Source organism: Mobula hypostoma, chromosome X1 (assembly GCF_963921235.1).
Source record: "Mobula hypostoma chromosome X1, sMobHyp1.1, whole genome shotgun sequence".
Taxonomy (NCBI): Eukaryota; Metazoa; Chordata; class Chondrichthyes; order Myliobatiformes; family Myliobatidae; genus Mobula; species Mobula hypostoma.
In genome coordinates, this window is record NC_086128.1 from 67,901,177 (window position 1) to 67,925,925 (window position 24,749).

The following is a 24,749-nucleotide window of genomic DNA, read 5'->3' on the forward strand; positions in this document are numbered from 1 at the left end:
TCAGGAAGGAGGTACATGAGCCTCAGGTCCCACACCACCAGGTTAAGGAACAGTTATTACCCCGTCAACCATCAGTTAGAAGGTACAGGAGCCTCAGGACCCACACTACCAGATTCAGGAACAGTAATTATCCCCTCAATCATCAGGAAGGAGGTACAGGAGCATCAGGACCCACACCACCAGGTTCAGAAACAGTTACTGCCCCTCAATCATCAGGAAGGAGGTACAGGAGCCTCAGGTCCAACACCACCAGGTTCAGGAACAGGTATTACCCCCTCAACCATCAGGAAGAAGGTACAGGAGCCTCAGGACCCACACCACCCGTTTCAGGATTAGTTATTACGGCCTCAGCCATCAGAAAGGATGTACAGGAGCATCAGGACCCACACCAGCAGATTCAGGAACAGTTATTATCCCCTCAATCATCAGGAAGGAGGTACAGGAGCCTCAGGTCCCACACCACCAGGTTCAGGAACACTTATTACTCCTCAACGATCAGGAAGGAGGTACAGGAGCCTCAGGACCCACACCACCAGGTTCAGGGACAGTTATTACCCCTCAACCATCAGGAAGGAGGTACAGGAGCCTCAGGTCCCACACCACCAGGTTAAGGAACAGTTATTACCCCTCAACCATCAGGAAGGAGGTACAGGAGCCTCAGGTCCCACACCACCAGGTTCAGGATTAGTTATTACGCCCTCAGCCATCAGAAAGGAGGTACAGGAGCCTCAGGAAGCACACCACCAGGTTCAGGAACAGTTATTACCCCCTCAATCATCAGGAAGGAGGTACAGGAGCCTCAGGACCCACACCACCAGGTTCAGGAACAGTTACTGCCCCTCAATCATCAGGAAGGAGGTACATGAGCCTCAGGTCCCATACCACCAGGTTAAGGAACAGTTATTACCCCGTCAACCATCAGGAAGAAGGTATAGGAGCATCAGGACCCACACCACCAGTTTCAGGAACAGTTATTACCCCCTCAACCAACAGGAAGGAGGTACAGGAGCATCAGGACCCACACCACCGGGTTCAGGAACAGTTATTACCCCTCAACAATCAGGAAGGAGGTACAGGAGGCTCAGGACTCACACCACCAGGTTCAGGAACAGTTATTACCCCCTCAACCATCAGTTAGAAGGTACAGGAGCATCAGGACCCACACCACTAGGTTCAGAAACAGTTACTGCCCCTCAATCATCAGGAAGGAGGTACAGGAGCCTCAGGTCCAACACCACCAGGTTCAGGAACAGGTATTACCCCCTCAACCATCAGCAAGAAGGTACAGGAGCCTCAGGACCCACACCACCAGATTCAGGAACAGTTATTACCCCCTCAACCATCAGGAAGGAGGTACAGGAGCCTCAGGACTCACACCACCAGGTTCAGGAACAGTTATAACCCCCTCAACCATCAGGAAGGAGGTACAGGAGCCTCAGGACCCACACCACCAGGTTCAGGATTAGTTATTACGGCCTCAGCCATCAGGAACGATGTACAGGAGCCTCAGGACCCACACCACCAGGTTCAGGAACAGTTTTTACCCCCTCAACCATCAGGAAGAAGGTACAGGAGCCGCAGGACCCACACCACCAGATTCAGGAACAGTTATTATCCCCTCAAACATCAGGAAGGAGGTACAGGAGCCTCAGGTTCCACACCACCAGGTTCAGGAACAGTTATTACTCCTCAACGATCAGGAAGGAGGTACAGGAGCCTCAGGACCCACACCACCAGGTTAAGGAACAGTTATTACCCCTCAACCATCAGGAAGGAGGTACAGGAGCCTCAGGTCCCACACCACCAGGTTCAGGATTAGTTATTATGCCCTCAGCCATCAGAAAGGATGTACAGGAGCCTCAGTTCCCACATCACCAGGTTCAGGAACAGTTATTACCCCTCAACCATCAGGATGGAGGTACAGGAGCCTCAGGACTCACAGCACCAGGTTCAGGAACAGTTATTACCCCTCAGCCATCAGGAAGGAGGTACAGGAGCCTCAGGACCCACACCACCAGGTTCAGGAACAGTTATTACCCCTCAACCATCAGGAAGGAGGTACAGGAGCCTCAGGACCCACACCACCAGATTCAGGAACAGTTATTATCCCCTCAACCATCAGGAAGGAGGTACAGGAGCCTCAGGTCCCACATCACCAGGTTCAGGAAATTTATTAAACCTTCAACCATCAGGAAGGAGGTACAGGAGCCTCAGGGCCCACACCACCAGATTCAGGAACAGTTATTACCCCCTCAACCATCAGGAAGGCGGTACAGGAGCCTCAGGACCCGCACCACCAGATTCAGGAACAGTTATTACCCCCTCAATCATTAGGAAGGAGGTACAGGAGCATAAGGACCCACACCACCAGGTTCAGGAACAGTTATTACCCCCTCACCCGTCAGGAAGGAGGTACAGGAGCCTCTGGACCCACACCAACAGGTTCAGGAACAGTTCAGGAAGAAGGTGCAGGAGCCTCAGGACCTGCACCACCAGATTCAGGAACAGTTATTACCCCCTCAGCCATCAGGAAGGTGGTACAGGAGCCTCAGGACCCACACCACCAGGTTCAGGAACAGTTATTATCCCTCAACCATCAGGAAGGAGGTACTGGAGCCTCAGGACCCACACCACCAGGTTCAGGAACAGTTATTACCTCGTCAACCATCAGGAAGGAGGTACAGGAGCATCAGGACCCACACCACCAGATTCAGGAACAGTTACTATCCCCTCAATCATCAGGAAGGAGGTACAGGAGCCTCAGGTCCCACACCACCAGGTTCAGGAACAGTTATTACTCCTCAATGATCAGGAAGGAGCTACAGGAGCCTCAGGACCCACACCACCAGGTTCAGAAACAGTTATTACTCCTCAACGATCAGGAAGGAGGTACAGGAGCCTCAGGACCCACACCACCAGGTTCAGGGACAGTTATTACCCCTCAACCATCAGGAAGGAGGTACAGGAGCCTCAGATCCCACACCACCAGGTTCAGGATTAGTTATTACGCCCTCAGCCATCAGAAAGGATGTACAGGAGCCTCAGTTCCCACATCACCAGGTTCAGGAACAGTTATTACCCCTCAACCATCAGGAAGGAGGTACAGGAGCCTCAGGTCCCACACCACCAGGTTCAGGAACAGTTATTACCCCTCAACCATCAGGAAGGAGGTACAGGAGCCTCAGGACTCACACCACCAGGTTCAGGAACAGTTATAACCCCCTCGACCATCAGGAAGGAGGTACAGGAGCCTCAGGACCCACACCACCAGATTCAGGAGCAGTTATTACCCCCTCAACCATCAGGAAGGAGGTACAGGAGCCTCAGGAAGCACACCACCAGGTTCAGGAACAGTTATTACCCCCTCAAACATCAGGAAGGAGGTACAGGAGCATCAGGACCCACACCACCAGGTTCAGGAACAGTTACTGCCCCTCAATCATCAGGAAGGAGGTACATGAGCCTCAGGTCCCACACCACCAGGTTAAGGAACAGTTATTAGCCTGTCAACCATCAGGAATGAGGTACAGGAGCATCAGGACCCACACCACCAGGTTCAGGAACAGTTACTGCCCCTCAATCATCAGGAAGGAGGTACAGGAGCCTCAGGTCCCACACCACCAGGTTCAGGACCAGTTATTACCCCCTCAACCATCAAGAAGAAGGTACAGGAGCCTCAGGACCCACATCACCAGATTCAGGAACAGTTATTACCCCCTCAACCACCAGGTTCAGGAACAGTTATTACCCCCTCAACCATCAGGAAGAAGGTACAGGAGCCTCAGGACTCACACCACCAGATTCAGGAACAGTTATTACCCCCTCAACCATCAGGAAGGAGGTACAGGAGCCTCAGGACTCACACCACCAGGTTCAGGAACAGTTATAACACCCTCGACCATCAGGAAGGAGGTACAGGAGCCTCAGGACCCACACCACCAGATTCAGGAACAGTTATTACGCCCTCAACCATCAGGAAGGAGGTACAGGAGCCTCAGGGCTCACACCACCAGGTTCAGGAACAGGTATTACCCCCTCAATCATCAGGAAGGAGGTACAGGAGCCTCAGGACCCACACCACCAGGTTCAGGAACAGTTACTGCCCCTCAATCATCAGGAAGGAGGTACATGAGCCTCAGGTCCCACACCACCAGGTTAAGGAACAGTTATTACCCCGTCAACCATCAGTTAGAAGGTACAGGAGCCTCAGGACCCACACTACCAGATTCAGGAACAGTAATTATCCCCTCAATCATCAGGAAGGAGGTACAGGAGCATCAGGACCCACACCACCAGGTTCAGAAACAGTTACTGCCCCTCAATCATCAGGAAGGAGGTACAGGAGCCTCAGGTCCAACACCACCAGGTTCAGGAACAGGTATTACCCCCTCAACCATCAGGAAGAAGGTACAGGAGCCTCAGGACCCACACCACCCGTTTCAGGATTAGTTATTACGGCCTCAGCCATCAGAAAGGATGTACAGGAGCATCAGGACCCACACCAGCAGATTCAGGAACAGTTATTATCCCCTCAATCATCAGGAAGGAGGTACAGGAGCCTCAGGTCCCACACCACCAGGTTCAGGAACAGTTCAGGAAGAAGGTAAAGGAGCCTTAGGACCCACACCACCAGATTCAGGAACAGTTATTACCCCCTCAACCATCAGGAAGGAGGTACAGGAGCATCAGGACCCACACCACCAGATTCAGGAACAGTTATTATCCCCTCAATCATCAGGAAGGAGGTACAGGAGCCTCAGGTCCCACACCACCAGGTTCAGGAACACTTATTACTCCTCAACGATCAGGAAGGAGGTACAGGAGCCTCAGGACCCACACCACCAGGTTCAGGGACAGTTATTACCCCTCAACCATCAGGAAGGAGGTACAGGAGCCTCAGGTCCCACACCACCAGGTTAAGGAACAGTTATTACCCCTCAACCATCAGGAAGGAGGTACAGGAACCTCAGGTCCCACACCACCAGGTTCAGGATTAGTTATTACGCCCTCAGCCATCAGAAAGGATGTACAGGAGCCTCAGTTCCCACATCACCAGGTTCAGGAACAGTTATTACCCCTCAACCATCAGGAAGGAGGTACAGGAGCCTCAGGACCCACACCACCAGATTCAGGAACAGTTATTACCCCCTCACCCATCAGGAAGGAGGTACAGGAGCCTCAGGACCCACACCACCAGGTTCAGGAACAGTTATTACCCTCTCAACCATCAGGAAGGAGGCACAGGAGCATCAGGACCCACACCACCAGGTTCAGGAACAGTTATTACCCCCTCAAGCATCAGGAAGGAGGTACAGGAGCATCAGGACCCATACCACCAGGTTCAGGAACATTTATTACCCCCTCAACCATCAGGAAGGAGGTACAGGAGCATCAGGACCCCCACCACCAGGTTCAGGAACAGATATCACCCCGCAACCATCAGGAAGGTGGTACAGGAGCCTCAGGTCCCACACCACCAGGTTCAGGAACAGTTATTATCCCTCAACCATCAGGAAGGAGGTACTGGAGCCTCAGGTCTCACACCACCAGGTTCAGGAACAGTTATTACCCCCCCAACCATCAGGAAGGAGGTACAGGAGCATCAGGACCCACACCACCAGGTTCAGGAACAGTTATTACCACCTCAACCATCAGGAAGGAGGTACAGGAGCATCAGGTCCCACACCACCAGGTTCAGGAACAGTTATTACCCCTCAACCATCAGGAAGGAGGTACAGCAGCCTCAGGACTCACACCACCAGGTTCAGGAACAGTTATGACCCCTCAACCATCAGGAAGGAGGTACAAGAGCCTCAGGTCCGACACCACCAGGTTCAGGAACAGTTATTACCCCTCAACCATCAGGAAGGAGGTACAGGAGCCTCAGGACTCACACCACCAGATTCAGGAACAGTTATTACCCCCTCAACCATCAGGAAGGAGGTACAGGAGCCTCAGGACTCACACCACCAGGTTCAGGAACAGTTATAACCCCCTTGACCATCAGGAAGGAGGTACAGGAGCCTCAAGACCCACACCACCAGATTCAGGAACAGTTATTACCCCCTCAACCATCAGGAAGGTGGTACAGGAGCCTCAGGACCCGCACCACCAGATTCAGGAACAGTTATTACCCCCTCAATCATTAGGAAGGAGGTACAGGAGCATAAGGACCCACACCACCAGGTTCAGGAACAGTTATTACCCCCTCAACCATCAGGAAGGAGGTACAGGAGCCTCAGGAAGCACACCACCAGGTTCAGGAACAGTTATTACCCCCTCAATCATCAGGAAGGAGGTACAGGAGCATCAGGACCCACACCACCAGGTTCAGGTACAGTTACTGCCCCTCAATCATCAGGAAGGAGGTATATGAGCCTCAGGTCCCACACCACCAGGTTAAGGAACAGCTATTACCCCCTCACCCGTCAGGAAGGAGGTACAGGAGCCTCTGGACCCACACCACCAGGTTCAGGAACAGTCATTACCCCGTCAACCATCAGGAAGGAGGTACAGGAGCATCAGGACCCACACCACCAGGTTCAGGAACAGTTACTGCCCCTCAATCATCAGGAAGGAGGTACAGGAGCCTCAGGTCCCACACCACCAGGTTCAGGACCAGTTATTACCCCATCAACCATCAGGAAGAAGGTACAGGAGCCTCAGGACCCACATCACCAGATTCAGGAACAGTTATTACCCCATCAACCACCAGGTTCAGGAACAGTTATTACTCCTCAACGATCAGGAAGGAGGTACAGGAGCCTCAGGACCCACACCACCAGGTTAAGGAACAGTTATTACCCCTCAACCATCAGGAAGGAGGTACAGGACCCTCAGGTCCCACACCACCAGGTTCAGGATTAGTTATTATGCCCTCAGCCATCAGAAAGGATGTACAGGAGCCTCAGTTCCCACATCACCAGGTTCAGGAACAGTTATTACCCCTCAACCATCAGGATGGAGGTACAGGAGCCTCAGGACCCACACCACCAGGTTCACGAACAGTTACTGCCCCTCAATCATCAGGAAGGAGGTACATGAGCCTCAGGTCCCACACCACCAGGTTAAGGAACAGTTATTACCCCGTCAACCATCAGGAAGAAGGTATAGGAGCATCAGGACCCACACCACCAGTTTCAGGAACAGTTATTACCCCCTCAACCAACAGGAAGGAGGTACAGGAGCATCAGGACCCACACCACCGGGTTCAGGAACAGTTATTACCCCTCAACAATCAGGAAGGAGGTACAGGAGGCTCAGGACTCACACCACCAGGTTCAGGAACAGTTATTACCCCCTCACCCATCAGGAAGGAGGTACAGGAGCATCAGGACCCACACCACCAGGTTCAGGAACAGTTACTGCCCCTCAATCATTTGGAAGGAGGTACAGGAGCCTCAGATCCCACACCACCAGGTTCAGGAATACTTATTACCCCCTCAACCATCAGTTAGAAGGTACAGGAGCATCAGGACCCACACCACCAGGTTCAGAAACAGTTACTGCCCCTCAATCATCAGGAGGAGGTACAGGAGCCTCAGGTCCAACACCACCAGGTTCAGGAACAGGTATTACCCCCTCAACCATCAGGAAGAAGGTACAGGAGCCTCAGGACCCACACCACCAGATTCAGGAACAGTTATTACCCCCTCAACCATCAGGAAGGAGGTACAGGAGCCTCAGGACTCACACCACCAGGTTCAGGAACAGTTATAACCCCCTCAACCATCAGGAAGGAGGTACAGGAGCCTCAGGACCCACACCACCAGGTTCAGGATTAGTTATTACGGCCTCAGCCATCAGGAACGATGTACAGGAGCCTCAGGACCCACACCACCAGGTTCAGGAACAGTTTTTACCCCCTCAACCATCAGGAAGAAGGTACAGGAGCCTCAGGACCCACACCACCAGATTCAGGAACAGTTATTATCCCCTCAAACATCAGGAAGGAGGTACAGGAGCCTCAGGTCCCACACCACCAGGTTCAGTAACAGTTATTACTCCTCAACGATCAGGAAGGAGGTACAGGAGCCTCAGGACCCACACCACCAGGTTAAGGAACAGTTATTACCCCTCAACCATCAGGAAGGAGGTACAGGAGCCTCAGGTCCCACACCACCAGGTTCAGGATTAGTTATTATGCCCTCAGCCATCAGAAAGGATGTACAGGAGCCTCAGTTCCCACATCACCAGGTTCAGGAACAGTTATTACCCCTCAACCATCAGGATGGAGGTACAGGAGCCTCAGGACTCACAGCACCAGGTTCAGGAACAGTTATTACCCCTCAGCCATCAGGAAGGAGGTACAGGAGCCTCAGGACCCACACCACCAGGTTCAGGAACAGTTATTACCCCTCAACCATCATGAAGGAGGTACAGGAGCCTCAGGACCCACACCACCAGATTCAGGAACAGTTATTATCCCCTCAACCATCAGGAAGGAGGTACAGGAGCCTCAGGTCCCACATCACCAGGTTCAGGAAATTTATTAAACCTTCAACCATCAGGAAGGAGGTACAGGAGCCTCAGGACCCACACCACCAGATTCAGGAACAGTTATTACCCCCTCAACCATCAGGAAGGCGGTACAGGAGCCTCAGGATCCACACCACCAGGTGCAGGAACAGTTATTACCCCCTCACCCATCAGCCAGGAGGTACAGGAGCCTCAGGACCCACACCACCAGGTTCAGGAACAGTTATTACCCCTCAACCATCAGCAAGGAGGTACAGGAGCATCAGGACCCACACCACCAGATTCAGGAACAGTTATTACCCCTCAATCATCAGGAAGAAGGTACAGGAGCCTCAGGACCCACACCACCAGGTTCAGGGACAGTTATTACCCCCAACCATCAGGAAGGAGGTACAGGAGCCTCAGGACCCACACCACATGGTTCAGGAACAGTTATTACCCCTCAACCATCAGGAAGAAGGTACAGGAGCATCAGGACCCACACCACCAGATTCAGGAACAGTTATTACCCCTCAACCATCAGGAAGGAGGTACAGGAGCCTCAGGACCCACACCACCAGGTTCAGGAACAGTTATTACCCCTCAGCCATCAGGAAGAAGGTACAGGAGCATCAGGACCCACACCACCAGATTCAGGAACAGTTATTACCCCTCAACCATCAGGAAGGAGGTACAGGAGCATCAGGACCCACACCACCAGATTCAGGAACAGTTATTACCCCTCAACCATCAGGAAGGAGGTACAGGAGCCTCAGGACCCACACCATCAGGTTCAGGAACAGTTATTACCCCTCAGCCATCAGGAAGAAGGTACAGGAGCATCAGGACCCACACCACCAGATTCAGGAACAGTTATTACCCCTCAACCATCAGGAAGGAGGTACAGGAGCCTCAGGACCCAAACCACCAGCTTCAGGAACAGTTATTACCCCCTCAACCATCAGGAAGGAGGTACAGGAGCATCAGGACCCACACCACCAGATTCAGGAACAGTTATTACCCCTCAACCATCAGGAAGGAGGTACAGGAGCCTCAGGACTCACACCACCAGGTTCAGGAACAGTCATAACCCCTCAACCATCAGGAAGGAGGTACAGGAGCCTCAGGACCCACACCACCAGGTTCAGGAACAGTTATTACCCCCTCAACCATCAGGAAGGAGGTACAGGAGCCTCAGGACCCACACCACCAGGTTCAGGAACAGTTATTACCCCTCAACCATCAGGAAGGAGGTACAGGAGCCTCAGGACTCACACCACCAGGTTCAGGAACAGTTATTACCCCCTCAACCATCAGGAAGGAGGTACAGGAGCCTCAGGACCCACACCACCAGGTTCAGGAACAGTCATAACCCCTCAACCATCAGGAAGGAGGTACAGGAGCCTCAGGACCCACACCACCAGGTTCAGGAACAGTTATTACCCCCTCAACCATCAGGAAGGAGGTACAGGAGCCTCAGGACCCACACCACCAGGTTCAGGAACAGTTATTACCCCTCAACCATCAGGAAGGAGGTACAGGAGCCTCAGGACTCACACCACCAGGTTCAGGAACAGTTATTACCCCCTCAACCATCAGGAAGGAGGTACAGGAGCCTCAGGACCCACATCATCAGGTTCAGGAACATTCGTATCTGGAACCAAAGGGAATACGTTCACTCAACGTCTCTCCCTATCATTGACCTGTTCCCACTACCTCTGTACTCGGTTTCAAGGATTCTTCTTCCGCTGTTCTCGATATTTATTGCACATATCTTATTATTATGCCGATTATTTCCCTCATTTTCATTATTTGTTTGTCCGGTCCTTTTGTCTGAGTTTACTTTGAGGGATAAAATCGCGCCACATCATCAGCCTTACCATTCCCAGCCACAGATTCCTCATTGTAGATTATATTTAGAAACTCATTTAATAGACAGCACTGATGAGAATTTATTCTCAATAGTTCAACATAATCTGGAACTGGCCAACTATTGATTTATTTAATTCCACCCGATTTGTCAAAGAGAGATTCTATGATGTCGAATCTGCTCTCGTAATCACACCGCTATTTCACCTGTTCACAGAAGCCGCAGATTCGACAGCATTGTTTATTTATTTGAAAATAAAATTCCTCCCTGCTTGGCGGTGGACAGTAGTTGACTTTCCCCGAGTTGTACAGCGCTGCTGCGTTGGTGGGAGCGTTGATCTGATTTTATTTCGGGCGCTGGAGGTTGGGGTGGGGTGTGTGTGGAATGTGCCGGCCGCGTTCGCCTCTCCGCACGGCTGGCGGACAAAAGGCTCCGCGCCCGCCTGGTCGCCGCTGCTTCGGCCTCGGCCTCGGCCCTTCCGTAAGTCCGGGGCCTCTCTTCCCCCGCCCAGCACACCGATTCGACCTCCTGCACACACCTCTACTCTGCCCCCTGAACCCGGCTTCATCCAGTACCGGAGCCCCGAGGCCGGAGGGAGGAGTGGATGCGAGCAGGGTGAGGAGGTGGAGGGTAGGGAGGTGGAGTGGGGAATTAGAGCGGATTAGATAAGGAAAGCAGGGAGGGAGTGAGTGAGGAGGAGTTTGGGAGGGAAGGGAAGGCAGATAGCGGAGGGAATGAGGGAGGGAGTAGGTAGGGAGGGAATGGACTAGGCAGATAGGGTAGGGGAGTGGAGAAGGAGAGAGGGTGTGGGGGAGTGGAGAAGGAGAGAGGGGGTAGGTGAGGGGAAGGAGAGGGGGGTAGTTGGAGGGGAAGGAGAGAGGGGGTAGGTGAGGGGAAGGAGAGGGGGGTAGTTGGAGGGGAAGGAGAGAGGGGGTAGGTGGAGGGGAAGGAGAGAAGGGGTAGATGGGAGGGGAAGGAGAGAGGGGGTAGGTGGAGGAGAAGGAGAGAGGGGGTAGGTGGGAGGGGAAGGAGAGAGGGGGTAGGTGGAGGGGAAGGAGAGAAGGGGTAGATGGGAGGGGAAGGAGAGAAGGGGTAGATGGAGAAGGAGAGAGGGGGTAGGTGGGAGGAGAAGGAGAGAGGGGGTAGGTGGGAGGGAAGGAGAGAGGGGGTAGGTGGAGGGGAAGGAGAGAAGGAGAAGATGGGAGGGGAAGGAGAGAGCGGGTAGGTGGAGGGGAAGGAGAGAGGGGGTAGGTGGAGGAGAAGGAGAGAGGGGGTAGGTGGGAGGGGAAGGAGAGGGGGTCGGTGGGAGGGGAAGGAGAGGGAGTAGGTGGAGGGGAAGGAGAGAAGGGGTAGGTGAGGGGAAGGAGAGGGGGGTAGGTGGGGGGAAGGAGAGACGGAGGGATGGGAAGGGATTTTGCAGGTAGGGGAGGAGGAAATGGAGGAGGAGGTTGAGAGGGTGGAAAGGAAGGATGGAGGGAGGGAAGGAATAATGGGCGGAGGGAAGGAAGGATGTGGAGAGGGAAGGAGAGAGGGGTTGGGATGTGAGGGGGTGGAATAAGCGTGGCAAGGAGATAAGTGGAGGGGGAGGGAGGGGAAGGAAGTGGATGAAGAGAAGGGATGGGAAAGGAGGTGGAGGGAGAGGGGTAAAAGGAAGGAAGGGGAGTGTGGGGGACTCAGGGCTAGAATATGAGCAAAGAGAGTATCCACACTACCCAAGGGAGCTGCTCCATAAAAAAAACTTCCATTTGAGTTTAGATTCTCCATAAATGCATACACACACGCGCGCACACACACACGATCCTGCAGGGAATAACAGACACGTGCTTTTCTCAAGAGACTTCTGCTTATCTTTTTCTCCTCTGTTTCAGATTGCATGTAAGAGACTGCTGATGCCACCATGTCAAGTAAGACATACGATTTTTATGTTCTTGTTCCAACAATTGAATTGGTATCACCAGGAAAGTACCGGGGTCCCGCATGCCGCCGGGGACTTGACTCGTTCCTGGTTTGATGGAGTAATTTCCGAACTTTCCAGGCCAGGTTTCAGATTCTTCCTGAGCCATTTCTGGATCGCCTGCCCCGTCTGGGTGATTCTTTATCCGTTACCTGGACTGGCGGCTGGAAATTCTTCAGTTAGCTCGTGCTTGTAGGTAGTGTGAAATGACTCAGGCATTCATTTTGGTACCCTGGTGCTAGACCTGTTCTGTGATGGACAAAGACAGGATCAATGATCAACACACAAAATGCTGGAGGAACTCAGCGGGAAAAGAGTACTTTTTGGGTTTCGAGCTGAAAAGTCAACTGTTTACTCTTTTCCTAGATGCTGCCTGGCCTGCTGAGTTCCTCCAGCAATTTGTGTCTGTTGCTCGCATGTCCGGCATCTGCAGATCCTCTCCTGTTTGTGACAGGATCAAGGATCGGCTGCATTCGTCATTGGGAACTGTGCGACGGTCTGAGAGGGGTGTGTATATAGGGCGCTTAAATCTTTTGCACAGTACTGTGTTTGTCAACGTGGAGCGCAGAGCCAAGTTTGTAAATCTGGCGGGAGCAAAGGATGTTGGGAATAGCGAGGGTGGAGCGCCGAGGGAGGGGTGTGAGACAGGTGGCAGAGAAGGAGTGCTGGGGGTGGGGGGGGGAGGATCATGGCATGGGTGCAGACACTAGGCACCCTAGCTATATATATGTGCCTTAGACTTTTGCACAGTACTGCAGTAATTTTCTGTATTGCACTGTGGACTGAGAGAGGGGAAGAGGTCAAGGAGAGGGGGAATCATGGTTGGGAAAAGGGGAAGGGAGAGGGGAGAGAGCGGGAAGCACCAGAGAGACATTCTGTAATGGTCAATGAACCAATTGTTTGGAATCAAATGACCTTGCCTGGTGTCTCAGGGCTGTGTGTGTGTGTCTGTGTGTGTGTACGCGCACCTGCACCAACCCTCTGCCTTTGGCACTCCTTCTCTGCCACCTGTCCCACACCCCTCCCGCAGCGCTCCACGTTGACAAATACAATACTGTGTAAAACTCTTGGGCACCCTAGTCTTAAGACTTTCGTACAGTGGATTCCTGTTAATTGGGACACATCGGGACCAGTATATTTGGGTCCAATTAGGCAGCTGTCCCAATTAGCCGAGGTTTCATGAAAATAGTTAAAAAGGTGTAAAGTCAAACTACTGTTTAACTAAATATCAACTTGTGTGGTTAAATGAAATACAGATCAAATTAGAATGTTACCCATACTACTATAGTACTGTAAAACTGCGTATTGGTTCCTGATAGTTATTGATAGGGGACTTCATCCAGCGTACCCTGCCATTGATTGACTGTAAATGAACAAAATGAGTGCAGATAATGGGCTGAATGCAATGAATTCAACGGTTGCATCCTCCAAATCTTCACTTTCATTGTAACATTCAAGATGATTGCTGATACCTTCAAATTCTTCAGCAGTGAAATCACTCCAATTTTCACTGCTGGTCGTTTCTGAATGCTTGAAACTGCAGTGAGCTAAACAGTTCTGAATTGTCTCACTGCTTATTTCTCGCCAACTCTCAGTGACAAAAACCACTGCTTTTTGAACGCAAACACACACAACTGACGCTGTTTTAAAAACTGCTTGCTCTAGGCACGGTGTACTGTCAAACAGCCACGCAAGCGCATTCGACTGACGCTAGTTAGAAACTGTTTGCCCCCGGTCTCCTGTCCCTATTACGAGGCAGAGCGTCCCAAATAAACAAAGGGAATCCTGGCTATCGTCTCGATTAGTTTTTGTTCTTGAAGAGTTGTCCCAAATGATTGGCTGATGGACCAATGAACCAGAATCCACTCTCTTTACATGAATTAGTAAAGTACTCTGCTGTGGTTGTGTTGGTCAGGGTACGACAGCAACAAAAAGCAGCAATGATCAACAGTTGTACAGAAAAAAGCATTATATAAAAATTGAAGACGGAGGTTAAAGTACAGATACGGCATAAAATGTGCATACATATATAATTACCATGAATGCATAATAAACATACATAAATTCAAAATAAATTTACACAAATAATACATATACATAAGCACATACTAAATGTGCACAGATACATAATTCACAAAAAATCCTGGTGAACGCAGCAAGCCAGGCAGCATCTATAGGACTCCTGACAAAGGGTCTCGGCCCAAAACGTCGACTGTACCTCTTCCTATAGATGCTGCCTGGCCTGCTGCGTTCACCGGCATTTTTTTGTGTGTGTTGGTTGAATTTCCAGCATCTGCAGTGTTTACAGATACATAATTACCAGCTTGTATTTACAATGGAGACAGCATTATAAAAAGTGGTTTTAAAGTGTTTACAGTGCATTGACAGGGTAACAGATAGAGGGGAGTGGGGAGGCTAACTAGAGTGGCCGATCAGGTTAACTGCCCAGGGGAAGATAACTTTAAAATGGTGTGAAGGTTTTTTCTGAAGGTGCTGTGTCGCTTTCAGGAAGGGAAGTTCTGGAAAATGTCAGTTTCTAAGTGATTTTTTTCTTCCTTGCCTGCGTCTTTGTCCTGGACACATGCAAGTCCTGCAGTGATGTTAAACTGCAGACAGTAACCCATCTACTGACTTGACGGTTCCATGAGACCATAAGACATAGGAGCAGAATTAGGCCATTTGGCCCATTGAGTCTACTCCACCAGTCAATCATAGCTGATCCATTTTACCCTTCTCAGCCCCACTCCCCATAACCTTCCAATCTAGAACATGTCAATCTCTGCCTTAAATACACCCAACGACCTGGCTTACACAGCTGCCTGTGGTAATAAATTCCATAAATTCACCACTCTCTGGCTAAAGACGTTTCTCTGCATCTCTGTTTAAAATGGGCACCCCTCTATCCAGAGGCTGTGCCCTCTTGTCCTAGAATCCCCCACTATGGGAAACATCCTTCCCATACCTACTCTGTCTTGACCTTTCAACATTCGAAAGGTTTCAGTGAGATCTCTCCTCATCCTTTTAAAATCCAGCGAGTACAGACCCAGAGTTCCTCGTATGATAACCCTTTCATTTCCGGAATCATCTTTGTGAACCACCTCTCAATCCTCTACAATGCCAACACATATTTTCTTAAATGAGGTGTGAAAAAGCGGTAGACAATACTCAAGGTGAGGCCTCCCCAGTGCGGCCTCCTCTACATCGGTGAAACCCGACGCAGATTGGGGGACCGTTCGTCGAGCACCTCCGCTCCGTCCGCCACAACAGACAGGAGCTCCCGGTAGCCACCCACTTCAACTCTGCTTCACATTCCCATTCGGATATGTCTATACATGGCCTCCTCTACTGCCATGATGAGGCTAAACTCAGGTTGGAGGAGCAACACCTCATATACCGTCTGGGTAGTCTCCAGCCCCTTGGTATGAACATAGAATTCTCCAACTTCCGGTAATTCCCTCCCCCTCCCTTCCCCTATCCCTATGTCACTCTACCCCCTCCCCCAGCTGCCTATCACCTCCTTCATGGTTCCACCTCCTTCTACTACCCATTGTGTTTTCCCCTATTCCTTCTTCACCTTTCCTGCCTATCCCCTCCCTGCTTCCCCTCCCCCACCCCTTTATCTTTCTCCTTACTGGTTTTTAACATGGAACCTACCAGCCTCCTCCTTCCCACCCTCCCCCCACCTTCTTTATAGGGGCTCTGCCCCTTCCCTCTTCAGTCCTGACGAAGGGTTCCGGCCCGAAACGTTGACCGATCGTTTCCACGGATGCTGCCCGACCTGCTGAGTTCCGCCAGCGTGTTGGTTTGAGCCCAGCACCTGCAGAGTATTTTGTGTCCTTATAAAGCCTCAGCATCACATCCTCTTCTAGACCTCTCGAAATGAACGCAAGCATTGCGTTTGCCTTCCTCACCAGCGTCCCTGTAGGTTTGGTACATTGTGAGACGATGCTGCGCCATGAGACAGTGATGGCTGCGGTGAGGACACTCTCTATGACGGCCGCGTAGATTCGCAACCATTACGCTGGGGTTGTGATTCCGGCACAGCTGCGTCGTGGTTAGCACAGGGGCGGCCAGCCTTTGACATTCCATGCGTCAAAATTTTCACGCACGAGTTCAGATGTGATTTTTTTTTGCACGTATGAGTTCTATAGAACATAGAATAGTACAGCACAGTACAGGCCCTTCAGCCCACAATGTGCCGACCCTCAAACCCTGCCTCCCATATAACCCCCCACCTTAAATTCCTCCATATACCTGTCTAGTAGTCTCTTAAACTTCACTAGTGTATCTGCCTCCACCACTGACTCAGGCAGTGCATTCCACGCACCAACCACTCTCTGAGTAAAAAACCTTCCTCTAATATCCCCCTTGAACTTCCCACCCCTTATCTTACAGCCATGTCCTCTTGTATTGAGCAGTGGTGCCCTGGGGAAGAGGCACTGGCTATCCACTCTATCTATTCCTCTTATTATCTTGTACACCTCTATCATGTCTCCTCTCATCCTCCTCCTCTCCAAAGAGTAAAGCCCTAGCTCCCTTAATCTCTGATCATAATGCATACTCTCTAAACCAGGCAGCATCCTGGTAAATCTCCTCTGTACCCTTTCCAATGCTTCCACATCCTTCCTATAGTGAGGCGACCAGAACTGGACGTAGTACTCCAAGTGTGACCTAACATTTTTATAAGAATTGCCGGGGTACAAGAGTTGTATAGCGCATCTGAACTCGTGCGTGAAAAAATTGACGTGTGGAACGTAAGAGGCTGGCCACCCCTGGGTTAGCACAACCCGAGTTCATTTCCTGCCTCTGCCTGTAAAGAGTTTGTATGTTCTTCCCCCGTCAGTGCCTGTGTGGGTTTCCTCCGGGTGCTGTGGTCTCTTCCCCCCGACAGAGGTGTTGTTTGGTAGGTTAATTGGTCATTGTAAGCTGTCCCGTGATTAGACTAGGGGTTAAACTGGGGATTGCCGGGTGTAAGGGCTGGAAAGGCCGATTCTGTGCTTTTTTTTCCCCAATAAATTTTTAAAAAAGTGGGATTTTTACCAACTGCCACAAGAAATGCGCCCTCTGCCAGGCCTTTTCGCTAGTGAAGGAGATGTGGTTCTGCGAAGTGTTGATGCCCAGGAATCTGAACGATGAAACGGCGCAGGCTGTACAGTCGTCGGTGGTGAGTGGATGCATCGCCACGGTTTGACAACATTCGGCTCCGAGGAGGGGAGATGGAGCTGATAAGCCGTTGTGTTATAGAGAAAGGCGCCGGGAAAGGATCCCACCCGCCCTGCTCACAGACTGTTTGTCCCACTCCCGTCAGTGGGGAGGCTGCCTTTCATCCAGGACCACCAGACTCAAAAACAGAGACTTTTCCCCAAGCAGTGAGGCTGATCATCACTTCCACCCACTGACCCACCCCTCCACACCCTCAATCACCCACCAACCCTCCCCTCCACAACCCCAATCACCCACTGACCCACCCCTCCACACCCCCAATCACCCACTGACCCACCCCTCCACACCCTCAATCACCCACTGACCCACCCCTCCACACCCGCAATCGCCCACTGACCCACCCCTCCGCACACCCAATCACCCACCGACCCACCCCTCCACACCCCCAATCATCCACTGACCCACCTCTCCACACCCCAATCACCCACTGACCCACCCCTCCACACACCCAATCACCCACTGACCCACCTCTCCACACCCCCAATCACTCACTGACCCACCCCTCCACACCCCCAATCACCCACCGACCCACCCCTCCACACCCCCCCAATCACCCACTGACCCACCCCTCCACACCCCCAATCACTCACTGACCCACCCCTCCACACCCCCAATCACCTACCGACCCACCCCTCCACAGTCCCAATCACCCACCGACCCACCCCTCCGCACCTCCCGATCACCCACCGACCCACCCCTCCGCACCCCCCGATCACCCACCGACCCACCCCTCCGCACCCCCCGATCACCCACCGACCCACCCCTCCGCACCCCCCGATCACCCACCGACCCACCCCTCCACACCCCCCCAATCACCCACTGACCCACCCCTCCACACCCCCAATCACTCACTGACCCACCCCTCCACACCCCCAATCACCTACCGACCCACCCCTCCACAGTCCCAATCACCCACCGACCGACCCCTCCGCACCTCCAATCACCCACCGACCCACCCCTCCGCACCCCCCGATCACCCACCGACCCACCCCTCCGCACCCCCCGATCACCCACCGACCCACCCCTCCGCACCCCCCGATCACCCACCGACCCACCCCTCCGCACCCCCGATCACCCACCGACCCACCCCTCCGCACCCCCGATCACCCACCGACCCACCCCTCCGCACCCCCCGATCACCCACCGACCCACCCCTCCGCACCCCCCGATCACCCACCGACCCACCCCTCCGCACCCCCCGATCACCCACCGACCCACCCCTCCGCACCCCCGATCACCCACCGACCCACCCCCCGATCACCCACCGACCCACCCCTCCGCACCCCCTGATCACCCACCGACCCACCCCTCCGCACCCCCGATCACCCACCGACCCACCCCTCCGCACCCCCCGATCACCCACCGACCCACCCCTCCGCACCCCTGATCACCCACCGACCCACCCCTCCGCACCCCCGATCACCCACCGACCCACCCCTCCGCACCCCCGATCACCCACCGACCCACCCCTCCGCACCCCCCGATCACCCACCGACCCACCCCTCCGCACCCCGCGATCACCCACCGGCCCACCCCTCCGCACCCCCCGATCACCCACCGACCCACCCCTCCAGACACCCCCAACCACCACTTTATCACTTCCTGTCAGAGTCACCTCATGTACAGACACTCCTGTGCCCAGCGTCACTTTATGGACACACAATCAATCTGTCTATAATCTACAGCAGTGGTCCCCAACCACCGGGCCGCAAAGCATGCACTACCAGGACGCGAGGAAACGATATGATTTGGCGATATGAGTCAGCTGCACCTTTCCTCATTCCCTGTCACGCCCACTGTTGAATGAACGCACGCGAGGTCATTACCCGCGCGTCATCCATGTCAGCGCGGGAAGGAGATCAACTCCTGGAGCTTGCAAATGACGATGGGCTGAAAAGTATGTTTGAGATAACATCTCTGCCGGCATTCTGGACCAAAGTCAAGGCTAAATATCCTGAGGTAGCCATGAAAACACTGAAAACGTTGCTTCCATTTCCAACATATCTCTGCAATGAATGCAACGAAAACTAAATTGCGTAATGGACTGGACATAAGGAACCCCCTTCAAGTATCGCTGTCTCCCCTCACCCCTCGATGGGACCGTCTTGTTGCAGCAAAACAAGCCCAGGGCTCCCACTGATTCAGGGATATTGGTGTGTTGCAATGATTTTATATGTTCATACGGGGAAAATATGTGCTGTGTGTTTAATATCCAAATGTTATGATGCTATTGACTTACTTGTATAACCATATAACAATTACAGCACAGAAACAGGCCATCTCGGCCCTTCTAGTCCGTGCCGAACTCTTACTCTCACCTAGTCCCACCGTCCCGCACTCAGCCCATAACCCTCCATTCCTTTCCTGTCCATATATCTATCCAATTTTTCTTTAAATAATAATATCGAACCTGCTTCTGCCACTTCTACTGGAAGTTCGTTCAACACTTACTTCAAGCTCCCCTGTCCTCCCCTGATAATTGACTTATCGCTATATTCATGCGAGGAAAATATGCACTGTGTGTTTAATATTAAATTTGTTAGAGAAACACTTCCAGAAATGAAATTGAGTGTATTAGCCATCTATCACCTATATTCCGGTCATGATTAACAACCCCCCCCCCTACAGAATTGCCAAAAACTATTTGTAGAAAAAAATCCGCACGTACACGCATGCGCACTGATGCCTGCGCAATGCTTCATGGTCATTGTAGTCTTTCTCGTATTTGACTGCTACTCTTGTCCGTTGGCAACTCTACCCGCGCCCCCCCCCCCCCACCCGGTCGACCGGTCCGCAAGAATATTGTCCATATTAAACCGGTCCGCAGTGCAAAAGAGGTTGGGGACCCCTGATCTACAGTATCTTTATAGAACTTTACTGTCATTGCTGAAGGCAGTGAGATTGTGGTGCTACTCCAGACCTTGCAAAGCAGTGATTTACAGTGTACTCAACCAACATGCATCAAAGTTGCTGGTGAACACAGCAGGCCAGGCAGCATCTCTAGGAAGAGGTACAGTGGACATTTCGGGCCGAGGCCCTTCGTCAGGACTGCAGTATTTACACGTAATGAGTGACTTTGACAGTCCACTCAAAGGCCACTGGCAAGCCAGGGTGTGGCATTATTCAGCTGCACAACAGCCCTCGGGAAGAAACTGTTTCTCAGTCTTCCTGTCTTGGCTAAGATGGTTCTGTCCCTGACCAGGTGGCAGGATATTGAACAGACAGTGTCCGAGATGGGACGGGTCTTTAATGATATTACGAGCATCACAAGTTGTAGATTGTCTCCAGCTCTGGTAGTAGAGTCCCAGTGATGTGCTGGGCCGTCCTAATCACCCGTTGGAGGGCTTTGTGATCTGACTTGCCGCAGGGAGTGTAACACTGTCACTCCGTGTGTCAGTATGGTCTCCGTCGCACATCAATAAAAGTTGGCCAGCAACGTCTAATCCTGATCACCCACTGGAGTCCTTTGTGATCTGTCTTGCTTCAGTGAGATGACCACTTGTGTGTTTATATTTACTGTTAATTTTTTTCATTACTGTATACGTTATCTTATTGGGTTTTTTTTGTGCTGCATCGGATCTGGAGTAACAATTATTTCGTTCTTGTGCATTAAACACGTGAAACAATCTTGAATCTTACATCTACTCTGAAATGGTTCTGACTGTGGGGTTGTGGATGGTGTTGATCCGATTTCTGAATGGACATTGAACCCACGAACACTACCTCACTACTAATTTTTTTTGCGCTATTATTTTAACTTGACTATTTACTGGACATGTATACCTACTGTAATTTCTCTTCTGTATTTGTCATGTATTGCATTGTACTGCAGAGCTGACAGATTTCACGACACTTGCCGGTGGTATTAAACCTGATTTCTGATGAGCGGGCAGAGAGGACGCACCTTTCACCTGAAGTCGACATGCATCTGCATGGTTGGAGCTGGACGAATACCGTCCACTCCTCTCCGAACGCCAGATTGTGCACCAACGCGCACTACGTTGCCTCTCCCTCTGGCTCGTCGCAGAGCTGATCCGCTGCATTTAGCGGTCTGGGGTCTGACACGCTGCTTGTTACAGTCCAGCTCTTTAGTTTGGCCTTACCATTTCACTCCCAAATCCGTATTCCCGGAAGCCCCACCTTGTACCCCTTGAGCCCGCAAATGGAAGTACACGTGGTGGCCACTGACTATGTTCGTGCTCTTCTGCTACTGTAGCCCGTCCACTTTAAGCACAAAGCGCTGTTATGACACGTGGTTATTTGAGTTATTGTCGCCTTCCCGTCAGCGCCAGTCTGACCATTCTTCGCTGACCTCCCTCTCTTATTAACAGACAAGAAGAACGTGCAGATGCTGGAAATCCAAGCAGCACACACAAAATGCTTTAGGAACTCAGTCGGCCAGGCAGCCTCTATGGAAAAGAGCAAGCAGTTGACATTTCAGCCTGAAACGTCGAATGTACTCTTTTCCTAGATGCTGCCTGGCCTGCTGAGTTCCTCCAGCATTCTCCCTGTCTCCCTGCCTCCCAAGGCATTTTCACACTACTCACTGTATGCTTTTCGTTTTTCGCAATGTTCTCATGGTGCTGTGTTGACCTTTAAACCTACTCTAAGATCATGACCCCAATGATCCCATAACGCTCGGTTCCCCAGTCCTACCCATCTCCTGTACCAGCCATTACGTCCCCAGTGGCTCCATAACCCCAAGTTCCCACTGTGCTATCCTTCTCCACCACCAACTGTTCATGTCTCCATGACACCGTAACCCCCAGGTCTCTGGGTCCTGTCGATCTCCACCACCAGCTGTCCAAGGACCTACTGACCCCATAACCCTTGGTTCCCCCACCCTATCGGTCTCCACCACCAACTGTCCACATCCCCCTGACAACCATAACTCCCAGATCTCTGGATCTTGTCGATCGCCACCACCAACCATCTTACTCTACCATCACTCTAACCCTTCCCTCCCACCCCTAGCCCTCCGTTTTTCTATCAACCATGTGCCTGTCGAAGTCTCTTAAATGTCCCTAATGTATCTGCCTCTACCCACCTCCCATGACAGCGCATTCCACACATTCACCATTCTCTTAAAAAAAAAGAAAAACAGCTACATCTGATATTCCCCAACCCTCCAATTACCTTAAAATTATGCCCTCTCCCCTCTTATTAGCCATTTCCTCCCTGGGAATACTCTCTATTCCTCTTATCTTGTACACCTCTGTAAAGTCATCTCTCACCGAAAGTTCCCCCGAAGACACACCGTTTGCTACTGGCGCACAAAGGTCGTCACCCTGCTCCTCGTCGGCACGTTCGGCGTGCTCCACGGTCGTACACGATCACACCTCCTTTTCCCGATTTCTGATGCGGACCGTGTTGACCACGTGGAGTTTGCGATGATTTGTCTTCAGATTTCAGAACTGGCTGATCGATACCGGTTTCTGTTTTTATTCTGAAGAAATTATTCAGTGCGCACATGTTGTCACTGAGCAAAAAATTAAAATTGCACGGGTTTTCGTGTGCGCTGGTCATTATAAATTAGAGGGAACGTTGTTCAGAATCAGGTTTAATGTCACCGGTGTAGTTTGTGAAATGTGCTGTTCCGGACAGGCTCAGTACAGTGCTGCTCAGAACATAGTAAAAGAACAATAAATTGCAATAAGGAATGTATATAAAATTAAATAAGTCATGTAGAAATCAACCAAAAAGGGAGAATAAACAGACAGTTCATGGGTTCTTTGTCCTTAATCCACTTTGGGCACATGGATGAAGGAAAAACGGAGGGAGAGAGGGGTCAGATTGATATTAGAGTAGGTTTAAAGGTCAGCACAACAGTGTGGGCCAAAGGGCCTGTACTGTGCTGGGCTGACCGTCTTGTACGTTACCTGTTTTGTGTAGTTTTTCACTGGTTCCGTTGTATCTCTTTGTTCCACTGTGAATACCTGCAAGATATGCAGCTCTGGGTAGTGTACGTACTTCAATAATAAGTTTGCCTGGAACCACCTTCTAACTGATGATGGATAATCGAGGCCCGACCAGTGAAGACGTGGCCTTCCTGAGGTCTCGGACCTCAGTCAGAATCAGGCTCATTGTCACTGACTTGAAATCTGCTGTTTTGTGACAGCGGGACAGCGCAAAGACGTAAAATCACTTGAAATGACAAATTAATAGTCCAGAAAGGAGAGATAGTGTTCATAGACCGTTCAGAAATGACGGCGGAGGGGAAGGAGATTTTCCTGAATCGTCGACTGCGTGCCTTCATGCTCCTGGACCACCTCCTCGATGGCAATGGAGACGAGTCGTCTCTATTTCCTGAGGAGACTGAGGTCCTTTAACATCTGTCGGATGATGCTGAGGATGTTCTACGAGTCTGTGGTGGCCAGTGCGATCATGTTTGCTGTTGTGTGCTGGGGCAGCAGGCTGAGGGTAGCAGACACCAACAGAATCAACAAACTCATTCGTAAGGCCAGTGATGTTGTGGGGATGGAACTGGACTCTCTCACGGTGGTGTCTGAAAAGAGGATGCTGTCTAAGTTGCATGCCATCTTGGACAATGTCTCCCATCCACTACATAATGTACTGGGTGGGCACAGGAGTACATTCAGCCAGAGACTCATTCCACCGAGATGCAACACAGAGCGTCATAGGAAGTCATTCCTGCCTGTGGCCATCAAACTTTACAACTCCTCCCTTGGAGGGTCAGACACCCTGAGCCAATAGGCTGGTCCTGGACTTATTTCCTGCATAAATAATTTACATATTACTATTTAACTATTTATGGTTTTATTACTATTTATTATTTATGGTGCAACTGTAATGAAAGCCAATTTCCCCCGGGATCAATAATGTATGACTATGGAATCATGAGGAGAGGGCAAGGCCTGGGTGATGAGAGTCCTCGTTCTTGAAGGTGTCCTTGATGTTGGGGGAGTCTCTCGTGCCCGTGATGGAGCTGGCTGAGCTTACAACTCATCGGCAGCCTCTTTCAATCCTCTTCGACGGAGCCTCCATACCACAGGGTGATGCAACCTGTCAGCATTCCCCTCCGCCGTACAGCTGTACAAATTTGCTGCAGTCTGTACTGTGAGAGGCCAACGCAGAATTACAGAGGCCCTCGCAGAGATATTTAAAAGTGCTCAGCCATGGGGTGAGGTGTCGGCAGAGTTGGAGGAGAGCAAATGTTCTAGTTTAAAAAAGGCTCTAAGAACAAGCCAGGAAATTACAGGCCAGGGAGCCTGACGTCAGCAGTGG

General features: G+C 51.6%; 1 protein-coding gene across 8 annotated transcripts in view; it reads left to right on the top strand.

Annotated features, from left to right (window-relative positions):
• Positions 1–10,696: 10,696 nt before the first annotated feature.
• The window catches only part of smarce1 (SWI/SNF related, matrix associated, actin dependent regulator of chromatin, subfamily e, member 1), a 145,446-nt gene continuing 131,393 nt past the window's right edge, over positions 10,697–24,749 (top strand). For 4 of the 8 annotated variants that reach the window (XM_063037648.1, XM_063037652.1, XM_063037655.1 and 1 more), the window contains exons 1-2: positions 10,843–10,942; positions 12,196–12,231. In XM_063037648.1, coding sequence (XP_062893718.1) covers positions 12,225–12,231 — 7 coding nt within the window. In that variant the 5' untranslated portion in view covers positions 10,843–10,942; positions 12,196–12,224. The other 4 variants (XM_063037647.1, XM_063037651.1, XM_063037649.1 and 1 more) reach the window with 3 other exon arrangements.